We start from the raw sequence: 18,247 nt of genomic DNA, 5'->3' as shown, positions 1-18,247 counted from the left end.
TACCACTGGGGCTGCGAGGTATGGGACCACGGGACCCCTCCCCAGGAGGATCCCACACAGGACCACGGTTTCCCCTGGGAGGACCCCACCGCCGCTCTGGGGCTCACGAGGAGCAGCAGCCGCTCCCCGGTCAGGGCTAATTAGGGTTAAACGGGGAGAACCTGGAGCAGAATTAGAGCAGCATCTGAATGGGGAGATGACAACGCTGCTCATGGCCCGGCTCACGGCATCGCCGCTCCATCTGAGCACGGAGGGGTGCTGCAGGGCTCCACGGGCCCTGGGCAACCCGGCCCACTCTACTAAAGTGGAGTGTGCCATAAGTTACTGCTGTCCAGGGATTCTCCCTCCCTCCATCCTTAAGCACAAAAGCTTTGTTGGCACGGAACAGCCTTGCCTAAGCACAGCGCGTTGAGCAATGCGGGGCTCCCATCACCTCCCAGTGCTGCTGCCATTCCTCCCCCATCCCACCCGTGCACTGAGGGCCCGGCGGGGTGAGAGCCAGGGCTGTCTGCAGGCAGGAGAAGGAAAATACATGGGGAGCTGCGAGCGTCAGCTGCTCTACACATCAGCTGCTGCAGCCCCAGCCAGCCCTCAATAGATCTCCTTTGATTAAAACATGGACACAATGAGTCCAGAAGTGCCCACCTTTGTCAGGGCTTCGTTGGCGAGGTGCTGGGAGCCCTGGGGCCACACCTAATTTGCATCTCATTTACACAGTTGTTCATTAAAATTGATGCCCTAGGACACGCTATCTGCTCACACCCCACACAGCCACCCCAACCCCTTGGAGGGAGCCCCATGAGGAGGCTTTGCAACGATCTGCTCTGCACCACACACATTCCTTGCTCTCTGGATGAACCGTGCATGAGAGGAATGCTGCTTCGAACAGCGATTGCTCCATCACCGCTTCTCCCCCACTCCATCCTCAGGCAGGAAGGAGCAAAACTCACTGCTGCAGCTTTCATTTTCCCCACTGAGCTTTCCTCAAACAAAGACCCCAAAGTGCAATGAGTGCCTCCAAATGAGGTTGCACCACGGGGTAAGGGGTCATCCCCAGCGCCATTGCTCCACCAGCCACGCAGGCTGGAAACTCCTCCCTGGCTATACTTGGTGCAAGCAACTGCACGGTGTTCAGAGATGAAATTAAATCCCTTCCAAACAATACAATTTTAATGCCGCCCAACATGAAAGACAACAGCAACATATGGGAGCTCAAGTCTGTAAGGCTTCAGAGTTTTTTTGGATGGGCAGCCCCCAAAACAGAAACACCTCAACCTAACGCAGGACTCACAGGGCTGCCGAGAGATGGAATGGGACCAATTAGCCATGAGATAAAAAGTCAGTGGCTGTAGAAATGCCTCCCTGCCCCGCTCCCTGCTATTGCCAGGAAACAAGCAGCCAGATGTAAGTCAGCCCATCATCAGCACATCAGCAATACGAGTTTCACAGCAAGAAAACTCTAGGAAGGTTAATGTAATGAACGTAGAATAACAGCATGACCCAACACCACAATGCTGTTTAAAAAATTACAGTACTCAAACACACTCCAACTCTTTTCTCAGTATTTTATGCAAGCCTCAGTGGTCCCCAGCAGCTCTTAGCTGGAAACACGAAAACCACCCAACAAAGTGAACTTTGCCTTGGTGTCTCTCCCCGTGTCTTCCACCCGCCACAGTTTATCTGTGGCTTTATTTGCACCCAAGGCAAGAAGAAATGGATGCACGTGTGTTCACAGAAATGAACAACATGTGGGAACGGTGCACCAGGTAGAAAGACCTGCTCAGGTTATGCCAACATCCCAACACATTCCCTCCTCCCCCAAACCTACAATCAACCACCTCCAAAGGCCCAGGAGGCACTGGCCCACCATTACACACTGCAAGGAGAGGTGGGAAAAGACCTTTTTCCTCCCAGTCCCAAAATCTTACTGCATCTTTTCAGCGCAGACTATCAAGGCCAGCAGTTGGTTTTGTATCCTCCAAAGCAACAGTATTTTACTGCATCCAAAATGCCAACATAGCGAAAAAACCAATGGAGCCACAACAGCTCGGTTCCCTGCTCCTTCCCAGCAGACATCGGTCCTACCCAAAAGACCACAGCACCAAAGGACAGCCCCCAAACACAAAGAGCCACGTAAGAAATGCTGCAGCACAGGGACCTACCTTGAAGTCGGCCAGCTGCTGGTTGATGGTCTCAACCTCGGTGCCCACCACCCCCTGCAGAGCCTCGCTCTCCTCCGCCGCTGCCGCCATGTGGCTCAGCTCCTTCAATCTGCTGTAGAAGTCCTCGACGCGTGCCAGCGTGGTCTCCACCTGCTCCTGTCGGCTCCTGCCCCTCTCGGTCAGCTTGCCGCACTGCTTGCTCAGCGTCTCCAGTTCACGTTTCAGCCCCAGTAAATCGGGGCTCCCTTCATCCTCGAGCATCTGCTTGCATTCACTTTCAGAAGCCTCGATGTCGGCCTTCAGCCCCTGCAGCTTGCCCAGGAACGTGCGAATGTCCTCTGCCTGGGACTGCAGGCTGTCAGCGTCCCTCCCGGTGGGCCCCATTCCGTCCAGCTCATCGTCGAGGTCTGCCAGCTGCGAGAACATCTCCCTCACCCGCCCCGTGAACTGGCCGATCCCTTCCAGCTTGTTTTCCATCAGCACGCAGCAGTCATTCACTTTCTGCCTCATTGCTTTGAACTCTTCCTGAGCCACCTCCGCTTGGCCCAGGAGCTGGGAGCAGTCCGACCCATCGGGAGCGTCTTCCACCAGCCCTCGTGTGAAGTGCTTCAGGTAATCCACCTGCGGCTCCAGTGCCTGCAGCGCCTCCTGCTGCGCCCTCAGCTTCTCCAGGTTCTTGTTGCTGCAGGCTTGCGGCCCCAGAGCCTCGAAGATCTCCAGCTGGTGCTTGGCCCCTTCCAGCTTCTTCTCGATGTTCCTGAAGCTCTCCTGGAACTCCTTGAGCCTCTGCGCCATCTCGTCGATGGAGCCTGTCTTGGCTTGCAGCTCCTCCGTGATGGCGTCCATCTCCTGGTTGATCGCAGCCTTCTCGTCGCGGATGTCGTCCTCGTCGCTCTGCGAGGCGTCGATCAGGATGTCGGCGGCGCTGTTCAGCATCTCCAGCACCGAGCGCCGCTTCTCCACATCGCTCAGCAGAGCCCTGGAGCGCAGCAGCGTGGCCTCCAGCTGCACCGGGTCCAGCGTCACCTCCAGCTCCGACATCTTGGCCTTGCAGTCCTCCACCCAAGGCAGGAGGTCCTCCGTGTGCCTCTGGTACTTGTGGGCTTTCTGCAGGCAGTCCTTCAGCTTGGAGTGCCTGTCGGCAGCCTGCTTGCTCAGCTCTTCCCAGTGTGTTTTGAGGCTGACCAGCTGGTTTTGCAGAGCGGTCTTCTCCTCCCCAGGTTGGACAGAAAGCAGCAACGATTCCCCCTCAGCCACGATCATCTCATAGGAGCCACTGTGTTGGTTGAGACTCTTCTGGAACTCCTCTTGCTCCTGAATTTGGCTCTGGAGCCTCTCCAGTCTAGCAGAAATAGGTTGGCTCCGAGCTTGCTGGCACAGTTTGTCATCGAGCCAGGCCCTGAGTTCATCAAACATATGCTGGAACTGCTGGGAACTTGCAAGCGCGGTCTGCAGTCGGTTCATCCGGTCGGCTGCAATGGAAATAAGATTAGAACGCAACAATTAAGCTGGAATCAAATAAGCGAAGGGCAATTATTTAAAATCATCTCAGATGCACCAACTGTGTTTTGATTAACAGGAAGGAGTTTTCCATTGCATCACCAGCGTTGCTCACTGGTTCATGAATTTTTTAAGCAATCAGTAGGGATAACGCAGTAGTCTCTGCGGCCCTGACCAATTTCTAAGCGCCATCTCTTACAACGCAGAAAGGGAAACCCAACCTGAGAGTGGCCATGAGGTTTCTCTGCCCCCGTTCTGAAGTTGAGGCACAGCTGTTTTGTTCCAGGCGCAGTGCATGCCACCAGTGGGATGAACTGTCCAGGCTCAGGTATGCCTGGAGCAAGAAATCTCCCGTGCTTACAGCCACTTGAACACCAACAAAGCACCTCAGTAAAAACGATAAACAGTCCTTTCCCTGCTATTCTTAGCAGCCCAGTGATGGGTGAGCCCTCTGGCAACAAGAAAGGGGTGGAGCTCGACCTCTCAGCATCCCTTCTCACACCTCCGTGCTATCTCACCTGCCAGGTCTTCCAGTCCCTTGAGAGGAAGAGCCACCGTTTCAAGCCGTTTCCGCAGCTCATCTTTGAGGTACTGCTCCCCAATCAGAACAGACAGGTCGTCACAGAGCGTCTGAGCCTCTGCAATCTCCTCCTCCAGCTGCTCCAGGTCCGAGCGGATCTCGCTGGTCTCCTCCAGCTGCTGCTTCACGGCGTCGGGCTGCGTGCTGACGGCAGATTGGCTGCTCAGGCGCTGCCCGACCGCCTTCACCTTCTCGGAGAGGCCCTGGAGGAGCTCCTGGTACTGGGTGCTCTTCACTATGGCTTGGTCAATTTGGCTGGAGCGGGAGTTGAGGCGTTCTGTCAGCTCGGACCATTTCTGGTTGACCCCTTGGAGCTCCTCCCGCACTTGGTTGGTGGATGGGGAAACATCCCCGGGGCCAGTGAGGATGCTCTGAGCTGCCTGGTTGAGCTGCTCGTGCTGTTGTCTGCGAGATTCAAATTCCTTCAGCATAAACTGAAACAGAAATAACATAAAAATGTTTGCATGAAACTGACAGCTCCAAGTACACACAGCCAAAACAAACCAGACCTCCAAGGGCTTCACCCAGCCCACAGAGCCCCTAAGAGCAAAGCAAGATGCCCCTGAGATGGGACGGCAATTGGGCAATGCAATTTACAGTGACCTCGCAACTCGAAAAGCTGGGAGTCCGTGACTGCAGTGATAGAGCACTTTGCTTTCTCTCTTATTTGTCCTACTGCTGCATAATGTAACATAAACCAGTCAGATGGGAATCTAATTATGCTAACCAGGGCCTTTCATTTCGTGACGCGGCCGGCCGCTTACGGACATGGCAGTATTTGGAAGCAGTTGGTAGGGGCTGGCAGCCCAGTGGTGGGCAGCATCAGCAAGTCCTGCAGAGCATCAGCACAGGTCTTGTTTAAAGCAATTTCACTCTCCAACAGGGGCCAAGTGATTCACTGATGAGTCAGTCCAGAGCAGGGAACCAAGCACTGCACCTGTCTCAACTTATCCACAGCAGTTTGCACTCAGCAGGGCTTGGTGGACTTAGGAGCAGAACCCTGACATCACCAACCCTGGAAATGCTCCAGAACCATGGAGATGTGGCACTGAGGGATGCGGTCAGTGTCCCTCACCGTGGGGGTGGGATAGAGTTGGACTGGTACCTCAGATGTCTTCTCTAACCTGAATGATTCTGCGTTCTACGAGTGGGCATGGTGGAGATGGGTCAATGGCTGGACATCGTGGTCACAGACATCTTTTCCAACTTCATGACCACATAATTCTATTAAGGAGTGCCATCTTCCACCCTGTGGACCACGAGCAGCACCTCTTTCTTCACCGCTAGCCCATGAGGTAGGACCAGCTCACCTGGACCTGCTGCTTCTGTGCGTTCAGCATGTTGGGGTCGATGGAGAGGGGTCCCAGCACACTCATCATCAGCTCCTTCTCCATCAGCCATGGCCGCAGCTGCGCCTCAGCCGCCTGGAAGCTGGCCAGCTGGTTGGCTGACTCCTCCAGCTTCTGCTGCCGCTCGGCCGTCGCCTGGCTGGCGCGTTCCCACCTGCAGTCTGCACAGAGCTGGTGTTGGCTGCGCTCCCCGGGGCTGAGACGGCTCCGCACCCTCCCCATGCTTCACCCAGGACAGAGTCCTCTGCTTACACCTAGCTCTAGCCGCTCTCCGTCTAAGAAGCCACCACCCATCCCTGATGGTCTCGAAGCACACAGAATAAACCTCACAAGCCACACGGCTGCGATGCAGGCACTGCTGCCTCCAGCTCGTGTGACCTTGGAGAGCCCCCTCACACCTCCGGCTCAGACACAGCTCCGATAAATGGGTGCTCCCATGTGTGTCAGCCCTCAAACACCACGTTCGTATCTCCTGGATGGAGAACTCCATAAACGTGTTCCTGCCATTTCAAAGCAGGGACTCTGGGCTTCTTTTTAAACACATTGCCTTGTTTAGTCAACATTCAATTACCTGCAGTACCCTCACTAACGACCGGAATTTCATATCTAGCAATGCAGCTTTTAATCAAAGTAATCAACTTATGCTGCTGACGCTTTTTTTTTTTCTTTTTTAAAGAAGTAATTTCAGGAGACAAGTCTTTAAAATATACATCCATCATAGAGATTTCGTTAATCAGAACAGAGCTTGTCTCTGGAACACCTTGTGCACCAGACAGCTCGGAGATAAGTTCGCTATTTACTGAATTCTAATTAGAAGCGACTGCTCTGCTGTGACTTTGGAGTCGTCCTGCAGTCCGGAATCACTTCTAATGTGATGCCACAAGACAGAAACCTCATGACAGAGCTGCAGGCACTTACTCAGGTCTTCCTGCATCTTCTTCCAGTTTGCTGCTTCTGGAGAATCTGGATATTTCTCCAGCAAGCCAGAAAGTGCTTCCTTTACCTTCTGGATCTTTCCAGAATTCTGTTCCAATTCAGCCAGAAATGCCTGGAAAAGGACCGATGGAACTTTGTTAGAACAGTGCAAAAGAACAGAGTCACTGAGGAGGAACGGAGCAGCAGCTACAAGCTGGAGAAGAACAATTTCTGCTCTTTGCACTTTAATGGAATCGCTTCATTTTTCAGCAGCAGCAGCACAAGCCAGCTTGGCTCCCAGAGCACCATGGATGGGAAACGGCTTCCCACAAGGAGCTGGGAGGGCAACAACAAGCCCTGCAGAGCCAAATCAACGGCAAATAAACGCCCGGGAGCAGAGGGTGGGCTTCTGCCCCACCTCGAGGGGATGCCCCAGGGCAGATCCGGCACTTCCACCTGGCCGCAACAACAACAACAACACCTGGCCTGCTGGTGAGGACGCCTGATGCAGCTTTGCGCTGATGCGCTTACCTTGTTGTGCTCGGCCTGAGCCCGCATGGTCTCTGTCTTGGTGGGTGAAGAGGAGGCTTCCAGTTCCGACAGCGTCCGCTCCTTTGACTCCAACCACTGCAGCACAGCGCCCGCCTCCTCCTGCACTGCCTGCATCCTCTCCAGCATGGCCGAGAGCTGCTGCAGGCGCTCCCGCAGCGCCGTGCCGAGACCCTCGTACTGCCGGCTGATGTCCGACACGTCGCATTGGATCTCGGTCAGATCTATGCCAAAAACAGCAGCGTGGGATGAGAAGTGCGGCCCCAGAGCATGGCGCTGTCAGGCACAGACTCAGCTCCAGGCAGCTGGCTGTGCTGCACTGTCACTCACTGCCATCGCGTCACCCCAGCGCTCTCCCCCGGCACCACCAATGTGTGCTGACAGTTTGCAAACACAGCAAACGTCCTCACGTCTGTGGGACTGATGCAAGCTGAGCCCCACCGCTGCAGTGTCACTGCTGAGACTCTGCGAAGCAACATGACACGAAATACCAAGCCATTTTTATGCACCTATTATCTCAATGAACTGGTGACCTAACAGCAGATATCGGGCAATAATTAAAATTGCTCTTCAGTCGGAAGGATTGGAAGGCATTATAAGCCCTCGAACCAATGGGTTTAACTGCAGGCCCTGCAACAATCTCCATCTATCAGCCCTGGCACCATCTGACAGCGTCGGGGCAATGCCTGCCCTTCAGCCTGACCCACATCCACACCGCCGGTGTCACCGAGCCCATCTGCAGGCTCACTTCACTTCCACAGGATGCTGGTGGTGTCACACTGGGGCTGATGTCTCATGGATGGAAATGCACAGACAAAGCGGATGGGGACGCGGCCAGCGGAGCGCTCTCACCTTTGCAAGTGTGGAATCCATTCACGCTGCCCAGAGGCCCTCCCACTGCGGGCAGCACAGAACCTGAGCGGAGGGGACGGGGACAGACAGGGGGACAAGACAGACGTGTTAGGGCTGCGTGCAGCAAGCAGACAGGAACACAGTGTGACAACACAGCCCTGTGGCACTGAGCACACTGATGGCACTCGGGATGTGGCTCTGCTGTGCGCCCCGCAAAGCTGCTGCCCTGAGTGTGATTTTGTGAGCTGAGGCTTTGCAATGCCTTCACCAGAGGGATTAGCTCCCCGGAAGAGATTAATTCCCTCTTATTCTCCTTTCCTTATGGAATAAAACTCTTTAAATCTTCCCTAGAGCTCTGCTAGGAGGCACCACACGTGTCCCGCTTTGGGAAGTGCTGCAGACATCACAGTTACACTTTGAATCAAAACGGGATTCTTCAGAAACGCCAGCTGCTCCCTTTCTGCCCCTCATGGGTAAGGAACTGCAGCTTCCAGCACCGCCCCAGCTTTGAAAAGGGGAAGGGGTCCCCTGTGCTGGTGGTGCCACACAGGGGATGAGCCAGCTCCAAACGACAGCCCCATGAATCCCTGACACCTGACCTACATCCCTCCTCTTTTAGATATCTGACAGTGCTCTGAGAGAGAAGCTGAGCTTTGTCTGGTAATGCATGCCAGCTCCTGGTTCCACACACCCTGCAGGCTGTTCTTGGAAGTTCCCCATTGAACTCTTCAAGTTAACCCCAACAGATAAGCACAGACTGTACATTCCCATAAAGGCCCATCAGAGGGGAGAGTGCAGGGACTTGTTCTCACGAGCTGGAAGTTTCCAAACAAACCAGGCTTAATCTCATTGCTTCACAGACTCAAAGCCAGAAAGGAGATCTGTAAATCATGCCTGAGCACTGCAGCCTCCCATTCCATGTGGATACGGAGCCCACACCTGTATATGAGGCCCAGACCTTCCAGTGCTGAGCACCAACACAGTGCTCACTATAGGGCAGCCCCGGGCACCAAGCTGCTGTGCCTCGTGCTGGTGGGCTCAGAGCACACAGCTGATGCACAAAAAAACAGCCTGACCGCTTGCTGGTCTGGACCACCTCTGAAGTCATCTCAAGTTTGGTTAAACGGGGAAGTAACCATTTCTGGCTCGGTGCAGGCTAACAGAAGCTGCTCATGGAGCTCCTTGAAGGAAGGAGCCCCCCTCATGAGCAGGGCTGCCACTCACCCGCCTTGGTCTGACTGTCCGGGGCTGTGATCTCCACAATCAGGTTCTCCAGGAGGGTCCCCCTGTGGCTGAGTTCCTCCACCTGCGGGCCCTTCCCTGACCACTCCTCCAGCAGCTCCTGTGTGGGGGCAAAGGCTGCAGTCAGTGGCTGCTGACAGCACTGCATATCCATCCCACAGAGCCCTCATGCCAACCCACAGGGATGCTGCAGGACCCCCAGTGTGGCCCTGGAATTGTTTGGGTCCCCAGGACATGTCCTGATTTAAAGCTGCCTTTGATGTTAGGAAGGAGAAGCACACGGCAACAAATCCTAAATCCCTGACAAAGCAGGGGAGGAGTAGGGAAGGGAAACGTGCTGTATGTGGGAGGATCACTGCTCTGCTCCTTCTGCACACGAGGGGATGTCCACACACAGGGGGTTGCAGTCCAGCAGGAAAGCATCACCCAGAGCACAAAGTGCCCCCAGGACACTGAGCCCTGAGATTTATTCCCCACTCCAGCATTTTCACAGCAGCTTCTCCAGCTCCTTCTGCCCACCTGGACCCGCTGCCTGCGCCGCTGTAGCTCCTGGGTGCCCAGCGAGGTGTCCACAGGTGGCACTTTGCCCTCGCTGTCCTTCAGCCACTTCCGCAGGGCTGCCACCAACCTTCGGAACTCGTCCAGCTGCTCCTGGCAGGATGAGGCGTCCCTTTCTCTGCGAGTGAAAAGGTTTTGGGCAGTCAGAGCTCGTGCTTTGCCTCGCAATTACCGCCACTTGAATGCAGCACAGTTGTGTCTCCAAGAACCCAGCTTTTTATTATCAGCAGCAGATGCTGCTTAGGAACTGTGTGCACAATGCGGGCCAACACGGGGCACGGGGCAGCCTGGGGCTCACACTGCCCGGGGCTGGGAGCAGCCTGCTGCACGGTGCTGACCAACAGGGGTTAGCATGGAATTCTGCTGCTTTTGCCCCATAACCTCCTTTGCAGTTAGGGAGCTGGGAGATGTAGCTTGCAACCCCCCCAGAGACACAGGCAAGCTGCTGCTCCAACGCTACTCGTGCTACCAGGGCCGATCCACGCTCAGGATGCTTTAAAGCACCTCTAACCCAACGCCAGGGACCACCCTGCTCTGCCCCGTCACCCGCCATGCCCCCAGCCCGCTCCCGCAGGATGGGCCGGGCAGCCCACGCACTCGGAAATGTGCGAACGCGGCTCTGCAGCACCGGGAAACGTTCCAGCCGCCCCCAGCCGGGGCTTTTTATAACGTGTCAGCTGCAGAGCTGCGCTGCGCTCCCGGCGTGGGATGGGGAGGCAGGAAGGCTTTGCTTGTGCCCCCCCTGCAAAAGGAGAGCAGACGGGGCCCTGCTCAGGCTGAAGGCTCGGTCAGGCTGAGGCTCACCTCTCCTTTGCCGCCTTCTGCAGCTGCAGGAACTCCTCCTTCAGATTCTGCAGCTTTTCCTGTTGTGCAGCAGCGCCGGGCACAAAGCCGCTGGCACCCAGCTCCACAGCCAGCTGCTCCAGGGCAGCCAGGTCCTCCTGGTGCTGCCCCATCTCCATATTCAGCTCCTGCCAGAAGCAAAGGGTGATGCTGGCTGTGCCCCCAGCGGATTTGGGGAGGGGGATGAAGGGGATGACCCTGGTGAGCTGCAGACCCTCTGCAGGCAGCACCGTGCATTGCACCAGAGGCAGACTCAGGTAGGACTCAGGACCGCTGTTCCTGAAGCTCTGGCTCAGCACATCCCACAACCAGCTGCAGACCAAATCCCACTTCTCCCTGCCTTGCCCTGGTGCTGACTTGAAAGTCACACAGTGAACATGATGGGGAAACCCAAACTGGGCCAACCCGAACCCAGCATAGCATGAACATCAGCAGGAGCTTTTCTGCATCTGTGGGCAAACCGTTCCCCACAGAACAGCACTTGTAGGGAACCTGAGTGAAGAATTCGCACAGTCGCTGCTGGCCACCAGGACTCACTGCTGTGTCACATCCTGTGCTGCACTTGCTGCCAACACTTGGGTGTTTTGCTTATTAACCAATGGAGGCTTTAATTGGTAAAGCCTCACTATATTTGGATCGGGCCCTAGGAGACTGATCCTGTCAGAAGTTTGGGCTGGCTCCAAAGAAATGCCATTCCCATCTCTCACGGCTGCAAACGGCCTCAGCTGCTCCAGCCTCGCTCCCTTCCTCAAGCAAGCAGCAGGTTCCTACGGCTTGGGAGCAGCGGGGGCTGCATGGGCAGGATGAAACCCCACAGAACGGCAGCACCCAGGAGCCCTGTGTAGGCAGAACCCACTTCCTCCCTTGGGCAGGGGAAGGCACAGCTCACCTGGAGGTGCTGGGAGAAGTGAGCGATGTCTTGCTCTGGCTGGTTCCCGGATGCCAGCATTCGCGCTCTGCTCTCCACAAACTGCTGCAGCTTCTCTGAGAGCTGCTCGTACTGCTCCACCTTGGGCAGGAGAGCCTTCAGCACCTCTTCTTTCTCCTGCTGCTGCTGGCACAGCCTTCCAAAGCGCTCTGCCACCTCTGCCAGTTTGCCCTGCAGGGCAGCAGCCGTGCTGCCATCCGCTGTCTCTGCAAAGCGCGTCACCATCTCACGGGTGGCTTCCAGGCAGCTCCTCTGCCGGGCGATGTCCTGCTTCAGCTTCTGGTGGGAGCACACACACAAAGGAGAAAACTGAGCAGGGACAGAGAGGCTGCACTGCCCCATGGCACAGCAGCACGCGTTTGTGGGTGCACCCTCCCCGGAGGTGCTCGAGGCCACAGGTGGGAGGCAATCAGCCCATGGCAGAGGTTGGGACTGGATGGGCTTTAAGGTCCCCTCCAACCCAACCACGCTGCAGTTCTGTGACTGGGGGCGAGGCAGCCTTACCGCACTGGTGGCCAAGGAGTCCTGGATGGAGGCGGAAGAGAGCGCGCCCGGCTGCTCTGTGCTCAGACTCCTCTCAATATCAGCTACTGAGTGCAGGAGGCTCTCCAGGCTCTCCTGGACGCTCTGGGACTGCGCGATGGATTTCTGCAGCAGGTCTGAGCGCTCGGCCATTTGCTGGGAGAGGATCTGGAAGCGGCTCACGATGGCATCTGCAGAGACCAGCGGAAAGTGGAGCAAATGGCACAGAGCTTCCCACTGAGCGTTCAGAGAGCAGAGAACACCAGGCTCTTGCTGACCTCAAAGGCCCCATCGCTGTGCCTCCACCACTGCCCCGTGTCCCCCACACGTGACAGATCATGCATCCTCATTGCTTTCCAGTCTGTCCCCATCCATCCCTGCCACACCAGCAGCTGCTCCCTGCTGTTGTTGTTTTACCTGTTGTTTCCTGAATGTGCCCATGGTCAGGGGCCGGCTCTCCTTGCACCTCCAGCAGAGACCGAGCTGCTTTCTGGAGCTTCTCCACTGGCACCTGATGCTCAGCGAGGTTTCCCTGCAGCTGCTGCTTTGGCACAAGACAAAGTCGGCAGTCAGCCACATGTAAGAGACCCTCGCCCATGATGCTCCATTTAAACCCTGAGGATAAACCCTGCCCAGTTAATCAAAAAATCCCACAATGTAGGTCAGAAGGCTACGGGCAGGGCTGACCACAGCACTGGGTCAGGCTGCTTGGGGGCATTCACAATGGGGGAATTTCCTCCCTACATCCCACTGGGACATCCCCTCTGGCCCCTCATCCTCATGCTCAGCACCTCCCAGAACAGCGTGGCTCCAACCTGCAGTGACTGCTGAGCCTGCAGGTACAGCACTGCACCCAACAGCAATATAAGAGCAGCTCGAATCTCTTCCTTGCTGCTGATGTCCAGCACTGGGGCTGCAGAGCAGAGGCTCTGCACGTGCACTCCCCCAGGAAATGACCTGAGCCCCACTCACCCCAGTGCTGGCCAGCTGCTCCTGGAGAGCTGTGGGATCTGAAGAAATGCTCTCTGATAGCAGCTTCCCAACCGCAGCTTCGCTGTCCTCCAGCCACATCTGGAGAGACTCTGCCACCTCCTGGAACTGCTGGTAGTGGTCCAGCAGGGTGCTCAGGTGGGAGCCGAGCTTGGTGCACTGCAAGGCAGCAAAGAGACACAAGGGGAGGATGCACACAAGATGACAGCAAACAGAAAATGCCCAGGAATCCCAGGGTTTGCAAAGCCCTCCATACCTTGGAGTGCAGCGTGGCGTACCGCTGGCTGGCATCCTCCAGCTTGCTCTTCACCATGCTCCCAGATGACCCCGCATCCCCAGCAGCTCCCTCGGCATCCAGCACCTTCTGACCCGACATGGTGACGAAGCGCAGGTCGCCTTTGTGGGAGATGACGTCTTCAGAGAAGCTGCCCTGCCGGAGCAGCAGCTGCCGGAGGGACGCGGGGTCGCCGTCCCCTTTGCACATCCCCTCCAGGTCCTGCTCTGCTTGCTTCAGCCACGCCTCGAACTCCCCGTGGTCCCGCAAGAACTTCTGCAGCTCGTCCCGCAGCACCTGCACTTGTTTCAGCTGCGCCTCGGAACGCGCCAGGGACGCCGCATAGCGCTCCTTCAGCTCCGCCAGCCCGCCCTGCAGCCGGGCCCTCTCCTCCCCGGGCAGGCTGTGGCCGTGCTTGTCCAGGAACGCCTGCGCTGCCTGCGTCGCCAGGATGACGTCCTGCTGCTGGGACAGCAGCTCCTGGTGCTGGGCCTGGAACACACCGGCCAACATGCAGCGGTGACCCCCGTGACCGAGGACATTGCACTGAACCCCCAAAGCACGTGAGATGGATGCAGGCAGGCTGTGTGTGAGGCTGAGCCCTGTCTGCCACGCCGCAGTGCTAATGAGGCAGGACAGATGTAACCCCTTCTCACTAAGGGCACCGTTCTCTCATTATGCCCATGGCGCCGTGCCTGGTGCCAGCCCCACCACTGCTCACCACACGTCCTTCAGGTCAGGCAGGAACTTCCCAGGAGTTCCCCATAAGGAAAACCACCCCAGCATGCGCTCCGGAGGCCAGACCCATCCATCACCCAACCCACAGGCACCACAGGCAGGGAGCTTTGAGGGGATGAGACATGAGCCCTGACCTTCAGCCCCTCGTACTGCTCATCCAGGCTCTCAGCAGTGCTGGCTGCTCCCACCACGTGCCCATCAGGGATGTCATCTGCGCCCTTCCCAGCTCGCTTGGCAGGATGTGGTCTGTACTGTGGGAGCTCTCCCTTCTGCTCCAGCGATGCCACCCAGCTCAGGAGCGCATCAATCTTATTGCTGTTCTCCTGCAGCTCTTTGGCAGCTTTCACCTGAAATCACAGAGGCTCTGGGTAAGAATGGTTCCTTTTATCCACGTGTAGCAAAATGCTGCTTCTCACCCCAATGCAACATGGGGCCACAGGCAGCCTCCACCCCGGAGAGCTGTGGATACATCTCACAGGTGTGTGGGGGCGCTCTGTGCCCACCCTAAGGCTCAACCACTTTGTGACCACACATCCTCCACAACTGGGGCAACGCAAGGGCAGTGAGAACAGTGCATCATTTGACTCATTCAGGGCTTCAAGTGAGCCCGGTTCCATTGAGCAGCCCTCACTGCTCTCAGCCAGGCACAGGGCTGCATCTCCTCACATGTTACCTTTTCTGTCTCCTGCTGCACTGCAGCAGTCACAGCACTTTCCAGCTCCTTCTGAGCCATCTCTGTCCTCTCCTGCAGGGACTGGTACTGCTCCTTGGCACGCTGAAGCTTTTCCTGCAGTACTGCCAGCTCTCCGGGCTCCATCTTTGCCTTGTTCTCCTCCAAGAACTCCTCTGTGCTTTTTATGATGCTGGCAAAGGAGGCGGCTCGGCTGTGCATGCTCCTCTGCAGCTCCTGGGCAGACAACAGCACGACCCCATCAGGACATTTCCAAGGCAGCACCAACCCTCCCAGCGTCCTGTTTCAAAGCACCGACCTTCACGTCGCTTTGCCTCTGCTGCAAGGCAGGCAGATCTCCTTGCCTGGCTGCTCGCTGCTGCTCCACCAGCGTGTCCTCGGCCGCTGCCAGCCAGGAGCTGAGCTCGGCCAGGTTCTGTGCACGGGCTGCCTGCTGCTCCTGCAGTGTCTGCGGTCAGAGCAGAGGGGGAGAGAGCCGTTAGTGCCGGGGCTGCGCCTCGCTGTGCGCATGGCTGAAAAGCAAGGCACGAGGTTACAGCTGGAGCACCTTCCTGGAGGGGATGCAGCACAGAAACTGGCTTCTGCAGCTCTCCCTGGGCTCTCTCCCCCTCTCACATTCACACACTGCAGGAACGGGGCTGAGGTCCAAAGCCCAACTGGGGGACTGCAGTGCACATCTGCCACCACTCAAGCAGGTGTCTCTTGTTTTGATTTTTAAGAACCCCATCCAGATCCAGTTTACACAGCCCTCTCCTGGGAGAGCGCCACCAGAAGTTTCTGTGCCTCTTCCATCCAATGTTCTGAACAGGAAAACTGCACCAGAAACTCAGCTGAGGAGAGCTAACAGCCTGGCAGTGGGCAGCACCACTGTGGAGCCCCAGCTGACCCAGGGCTGGCTTTTGTACATGGGGTTGGAGAGGGAGCCCAGGGGAGAGGAAGCGTTTCTGCAGCTGACCCAGCTCCCACATTTTGCTGCCGGAGAACAGAAGCGCCTGTTTGAGCAATTGAGCATGATGTGGCCTGAGAGTCCCTGCACCGTTTCTCTCCCCATCCCCACGGGAGGTGAAGGTTTGTGTTTCACTGGGCATTTCACAACGCGATGTACAAACTTGTGCAAAACACTGTGCTTGCGTCTCACAGTCATAAGATAAACAACAGAAGCAAACTGAAAGAGCCTTCTTAAGAGCTCTTCCGCTGCAAAGCGAGTTCTTCCTGGGTTAGGATGGGTGCACACTCAATCTGAAAAAGCAAAGCAAACTGGTTAATACACACACACACTCCAGATGGGACAGGCAAGAGTTACACAGAGCAACTGTTAATAAAACCACATTAATACTGTCTGGAACAAGAGGATCCATGCAGTGATAGGTGCTGCTGGAGTGCAGCAGGACCTGGGCACTTGCTTTTGCAGCTGCTGGCTGCCTTGGTGCATCATCAGCGATTTCTTTAGGTCAGCAAAACCTTGCTCATGCTCTGACAACAGGACACGAGGACCCAGCTGTGGTGCCAGCTACACACAGGGGTTTCCTGGTGGGCTTACAGAGATCAGGGCTTGTCCCACCCGGCCCAAGATACAATGGCAGCAGAGGACTGTGCCGCCCACACCTCAGGAAGGCTCAGCCTTCTGCAAGGAAAGCAACTTCACACCTGGGAGCTACGTGGCAGGAAGGAGAAAGACTTTAGAGGAAGCTCATGATGTGCAGTGAGAAGTCGTAAACTGAGTGGCATGCAGGTGACATCCCAAACCAGGGGCTCAGCGCACGCTCCTGTGGCCAGAAAGCGCTTCAGCGAGCAAACTGCAGGCAGGACGATGTCCCACAACCTTCACCTGATCCGTCCGCTCCGCCTGCTGCAGGCAGACCTGCAGCACCTCCACCTGCGCCGCCACGCGCCCCGCCAGCTCCTGGAAAGCCTTCTGCAGCTCATTGAGCAGCCGCAGCAGCTGCCTGCTCTGCTGGGGGCGCAGGTCCTGGGCGTGCTCCGAGATAAGGAACTGAATGTCGAAGGCGGTGGCGTCGAGCTGGGACTTGGTGTCAGCAAGGGGCTCACTCAGCTCCTGGAGGGAAGGGAAGGGAAGGGCCTGTCAGGCAACCCCGTGGACCACACAGCCTTCATCCCCTTGGTTTCAGCTGCCAGCGATGCTGAGCTGACCAAATCTCGAGAGCTGCCACTGCCACATGAACGACAGTGGGGGGCTCTGGGCTCCTCACAGTGCCGGTGGAGTGGTGTGACGGAGGGGCTGTCAGGGCCCCCCAAGGCAGCAGCTCTCAGCCCCACGGGAATCCCATGGATCTCTCAGCTTCCACCACACACACGTGCAGTCATTCCCCAAATGGCCAAAGCATTTGGTTCACGCTTTGTGGAAACAAATTACTTTGGAGCAAACACAGCATCTCTGCTCCTTCTGTGATGAAGGATAACAGCAAACCCACCAAGGCTCCGGAGGGAAGCAGAATTAACAGCTTCTCCTCCGCACAGAGAACAGCATCTCCATCCACAGGGAAGGATTGGGAGCATCGCCAAGGATTGGGGGCATCGCCATGGTTACCTGATAGCGTTGGAGGCAGCGACTCAGACTGCTCACATCCAACGTGTGCTGGTAATCGCTGCCGTCCAGCGCCTGCGCCGTGCTGGACACCCAGCACAGCAGCTCCTGCAGCTTCCCCTGGAGGGTCTCATGGTGTGCTGTGATTTCAGCCTGAAACACAGAAGTGCCCCACTTACACATGGAGAGGGGAGGACAAACCCTGGCTGGGCAGGGCAGTGGGACAGAAGGCAGCAGGGACAGCACGGCTCTACCTTTTGTGTTTCTGCTGCACCACGAAGGTTTTGCAGCCGGGACTCCAGGATATCGCTTGCGGAGCTCAGAGACTTCTGGAGGTTCTTGGCATCCTTCTCCAAAGCTCTCAGTAGTTGCTCAGGGACTTCTTCAGGCGGGTTGGCCACGATCCGCTTCACGGCGTCCAACTCCTGATTCACTGGAAAGCTGAGCTCCCGCAGCTCAGCATCCAGGGCCTGGGGCGAAACAGCGTCGTTATGGCTCTGATATGCTGACTTCACCTTCCTGCTGCTGAACTGACAGCACTGCAGAGGTTTGGGAGAACCAGCTCCAAACTCTGTCTGCTGGAAAGATTCATTGCAACTGACCCGTCCGTGCAGCCCTGCTGGCTGCCAGCACTCGACTACTTTTCTCCAGGCTGTAAAACTCATTTCAGCCATGCTCAGGGAGCGTCAGAGCAGGGAGAGATGGGATTTGCACACAAATGCTGGGGCTGTGCTCACCTCTGCCTGCTGCAGCAGTGTCTGCAGCACATCCACGTTCTGCCCCGCCGGCTGCACCCGTTTAATTCTCATTTCAATGTCTCGCAGCATGGAGAGATAGGAGATGAGCTTCTCATCGTGCTCCAGGCACATCTTCTTGCTGAACTTGATCTGCAGAATCCGACAGTGAAACAAAAGTTCAGATTTAGAGAAAAGAGAAAACAAATGGCTGTAATTCTGAAAAGCAGAAATCCCTTGATAGCATTCCATTTCAGGGACTTTCCACTTGCTGG

General features: G+C 56.5%; 1 protein-coding gene across 11 annotated transcripts in view; it reads right to left on the bottom strand.

The window, feature by feature from the left end:
* The window catches only part of MACF1 (microtubule actin crosslinking factor 1), a 112,717-nt gene that overhangs the window by 38,925 nt on the left and 55,545 nt on the right, over positions 1 to 18,247 (bottom strand). For 9 of the 11 annotated variants that reach the window (XM_048969121.1, XM_048969122.1, XM_048969132.1 and 6 more), the window contains 21 exons: positions 17,976 to 18,125; positions 17,493 to 17,708; positions 17,242 to 17,391; positions 16,516 to 16,749; positions 14,992 to 15,141; positions 14,676 to 14,909; positions 14,137 to 14,349; positions 13,247 to 13,756; positions 12,973 to 13,149; positions 12,418 to 12,541; positions 11,983 to 12,191; positions 11,440 to 11,757; positions 10,512 to 10,678; positions 9,669 to 9,825; positions 9,132 to 9,249; positions 7,908 to 7,970; positions 7,038 to 7,279; positions 6,510 to 6,639; positions 5,553 to 5,752; positions 4,181 to 4,676; positions 2,163 to 3,634 (listed from right to left, as the gene is read on the bottom strand). In XM_048969121.1, the coding sequence (XP_048825078.1) occupies positions 2,163 to 3,634; positions 4,181 to 4,676; positions 5,553 to 5,752; positions 6,510 to 6,639; positions 7,038 to 7,279; positions 7,908 to 7,970; positions 9,132 to 9,249; positions 9,669 to 9,825; positions 10,512 to 10,678; positions 11,440 to 11,757; positions 11,983 to 12,191; positions 12,418 to 12,541; positions 12,973 to 13,149; positions 13,247 to 13,756; positions 14,137 to 14,349; positions 14,676 to 14,909; positions 14,992 to 15,141; positions 16,516 to 16,749; positions 17,242 to 17,391; positions 17,493 to 17,708; positions 17,976 to 18,125 (5,730 nt within the window). The remainder of the gene's footprint in view (positions 1 to 2,162; positions 3,635 to 4,180; positions 4,677 to 5,552; positions 5,753 to 6,509; positions 6,640 to 7,037; positions 7,280 to 7,907; positions 7,971 to 9,131; positions 9,250 to 9,668; positions 9,826 to 10,511; positions 10,679 to 11,439; positions 11,758 to 11,982; positions 12,192 to 12,417; positions 12,542 to 12,972; positions 13,150 to 13,246; positions 13,757 to 14,136; positions 14,350 to 14,675; positions 14,910 to 14,991; positions 15,142 to 16,515; positions 16,750 to 17,241; positions 17,392 to 17,492; positions 17,709 to 17,975; positions 18,126 to 18,247) is intronic. The other 2 variants (XM_048969129.1, XM_048969131.1) reach the window with 1 other exon arrangement.

Source organism: Lagopus muta, chromosome 23, assembly GCF_023343835.1.
Source record: "Lagopus muta isolate bLagMut1 chromosome 23, bLagMut1 primary, whole genome shotgun sequence".
Lineage (NCBI taxonomy): Eukaryota > Metazoa > Chordata > Aves > Galliformes > Phasianidae > Lagopus > Lagopus muta.
The sequence above is the reverse complement of the archived record's forward strand: the minus strand, read 5'-3'. Positions and strand labels throughout refer to the sequence as shown.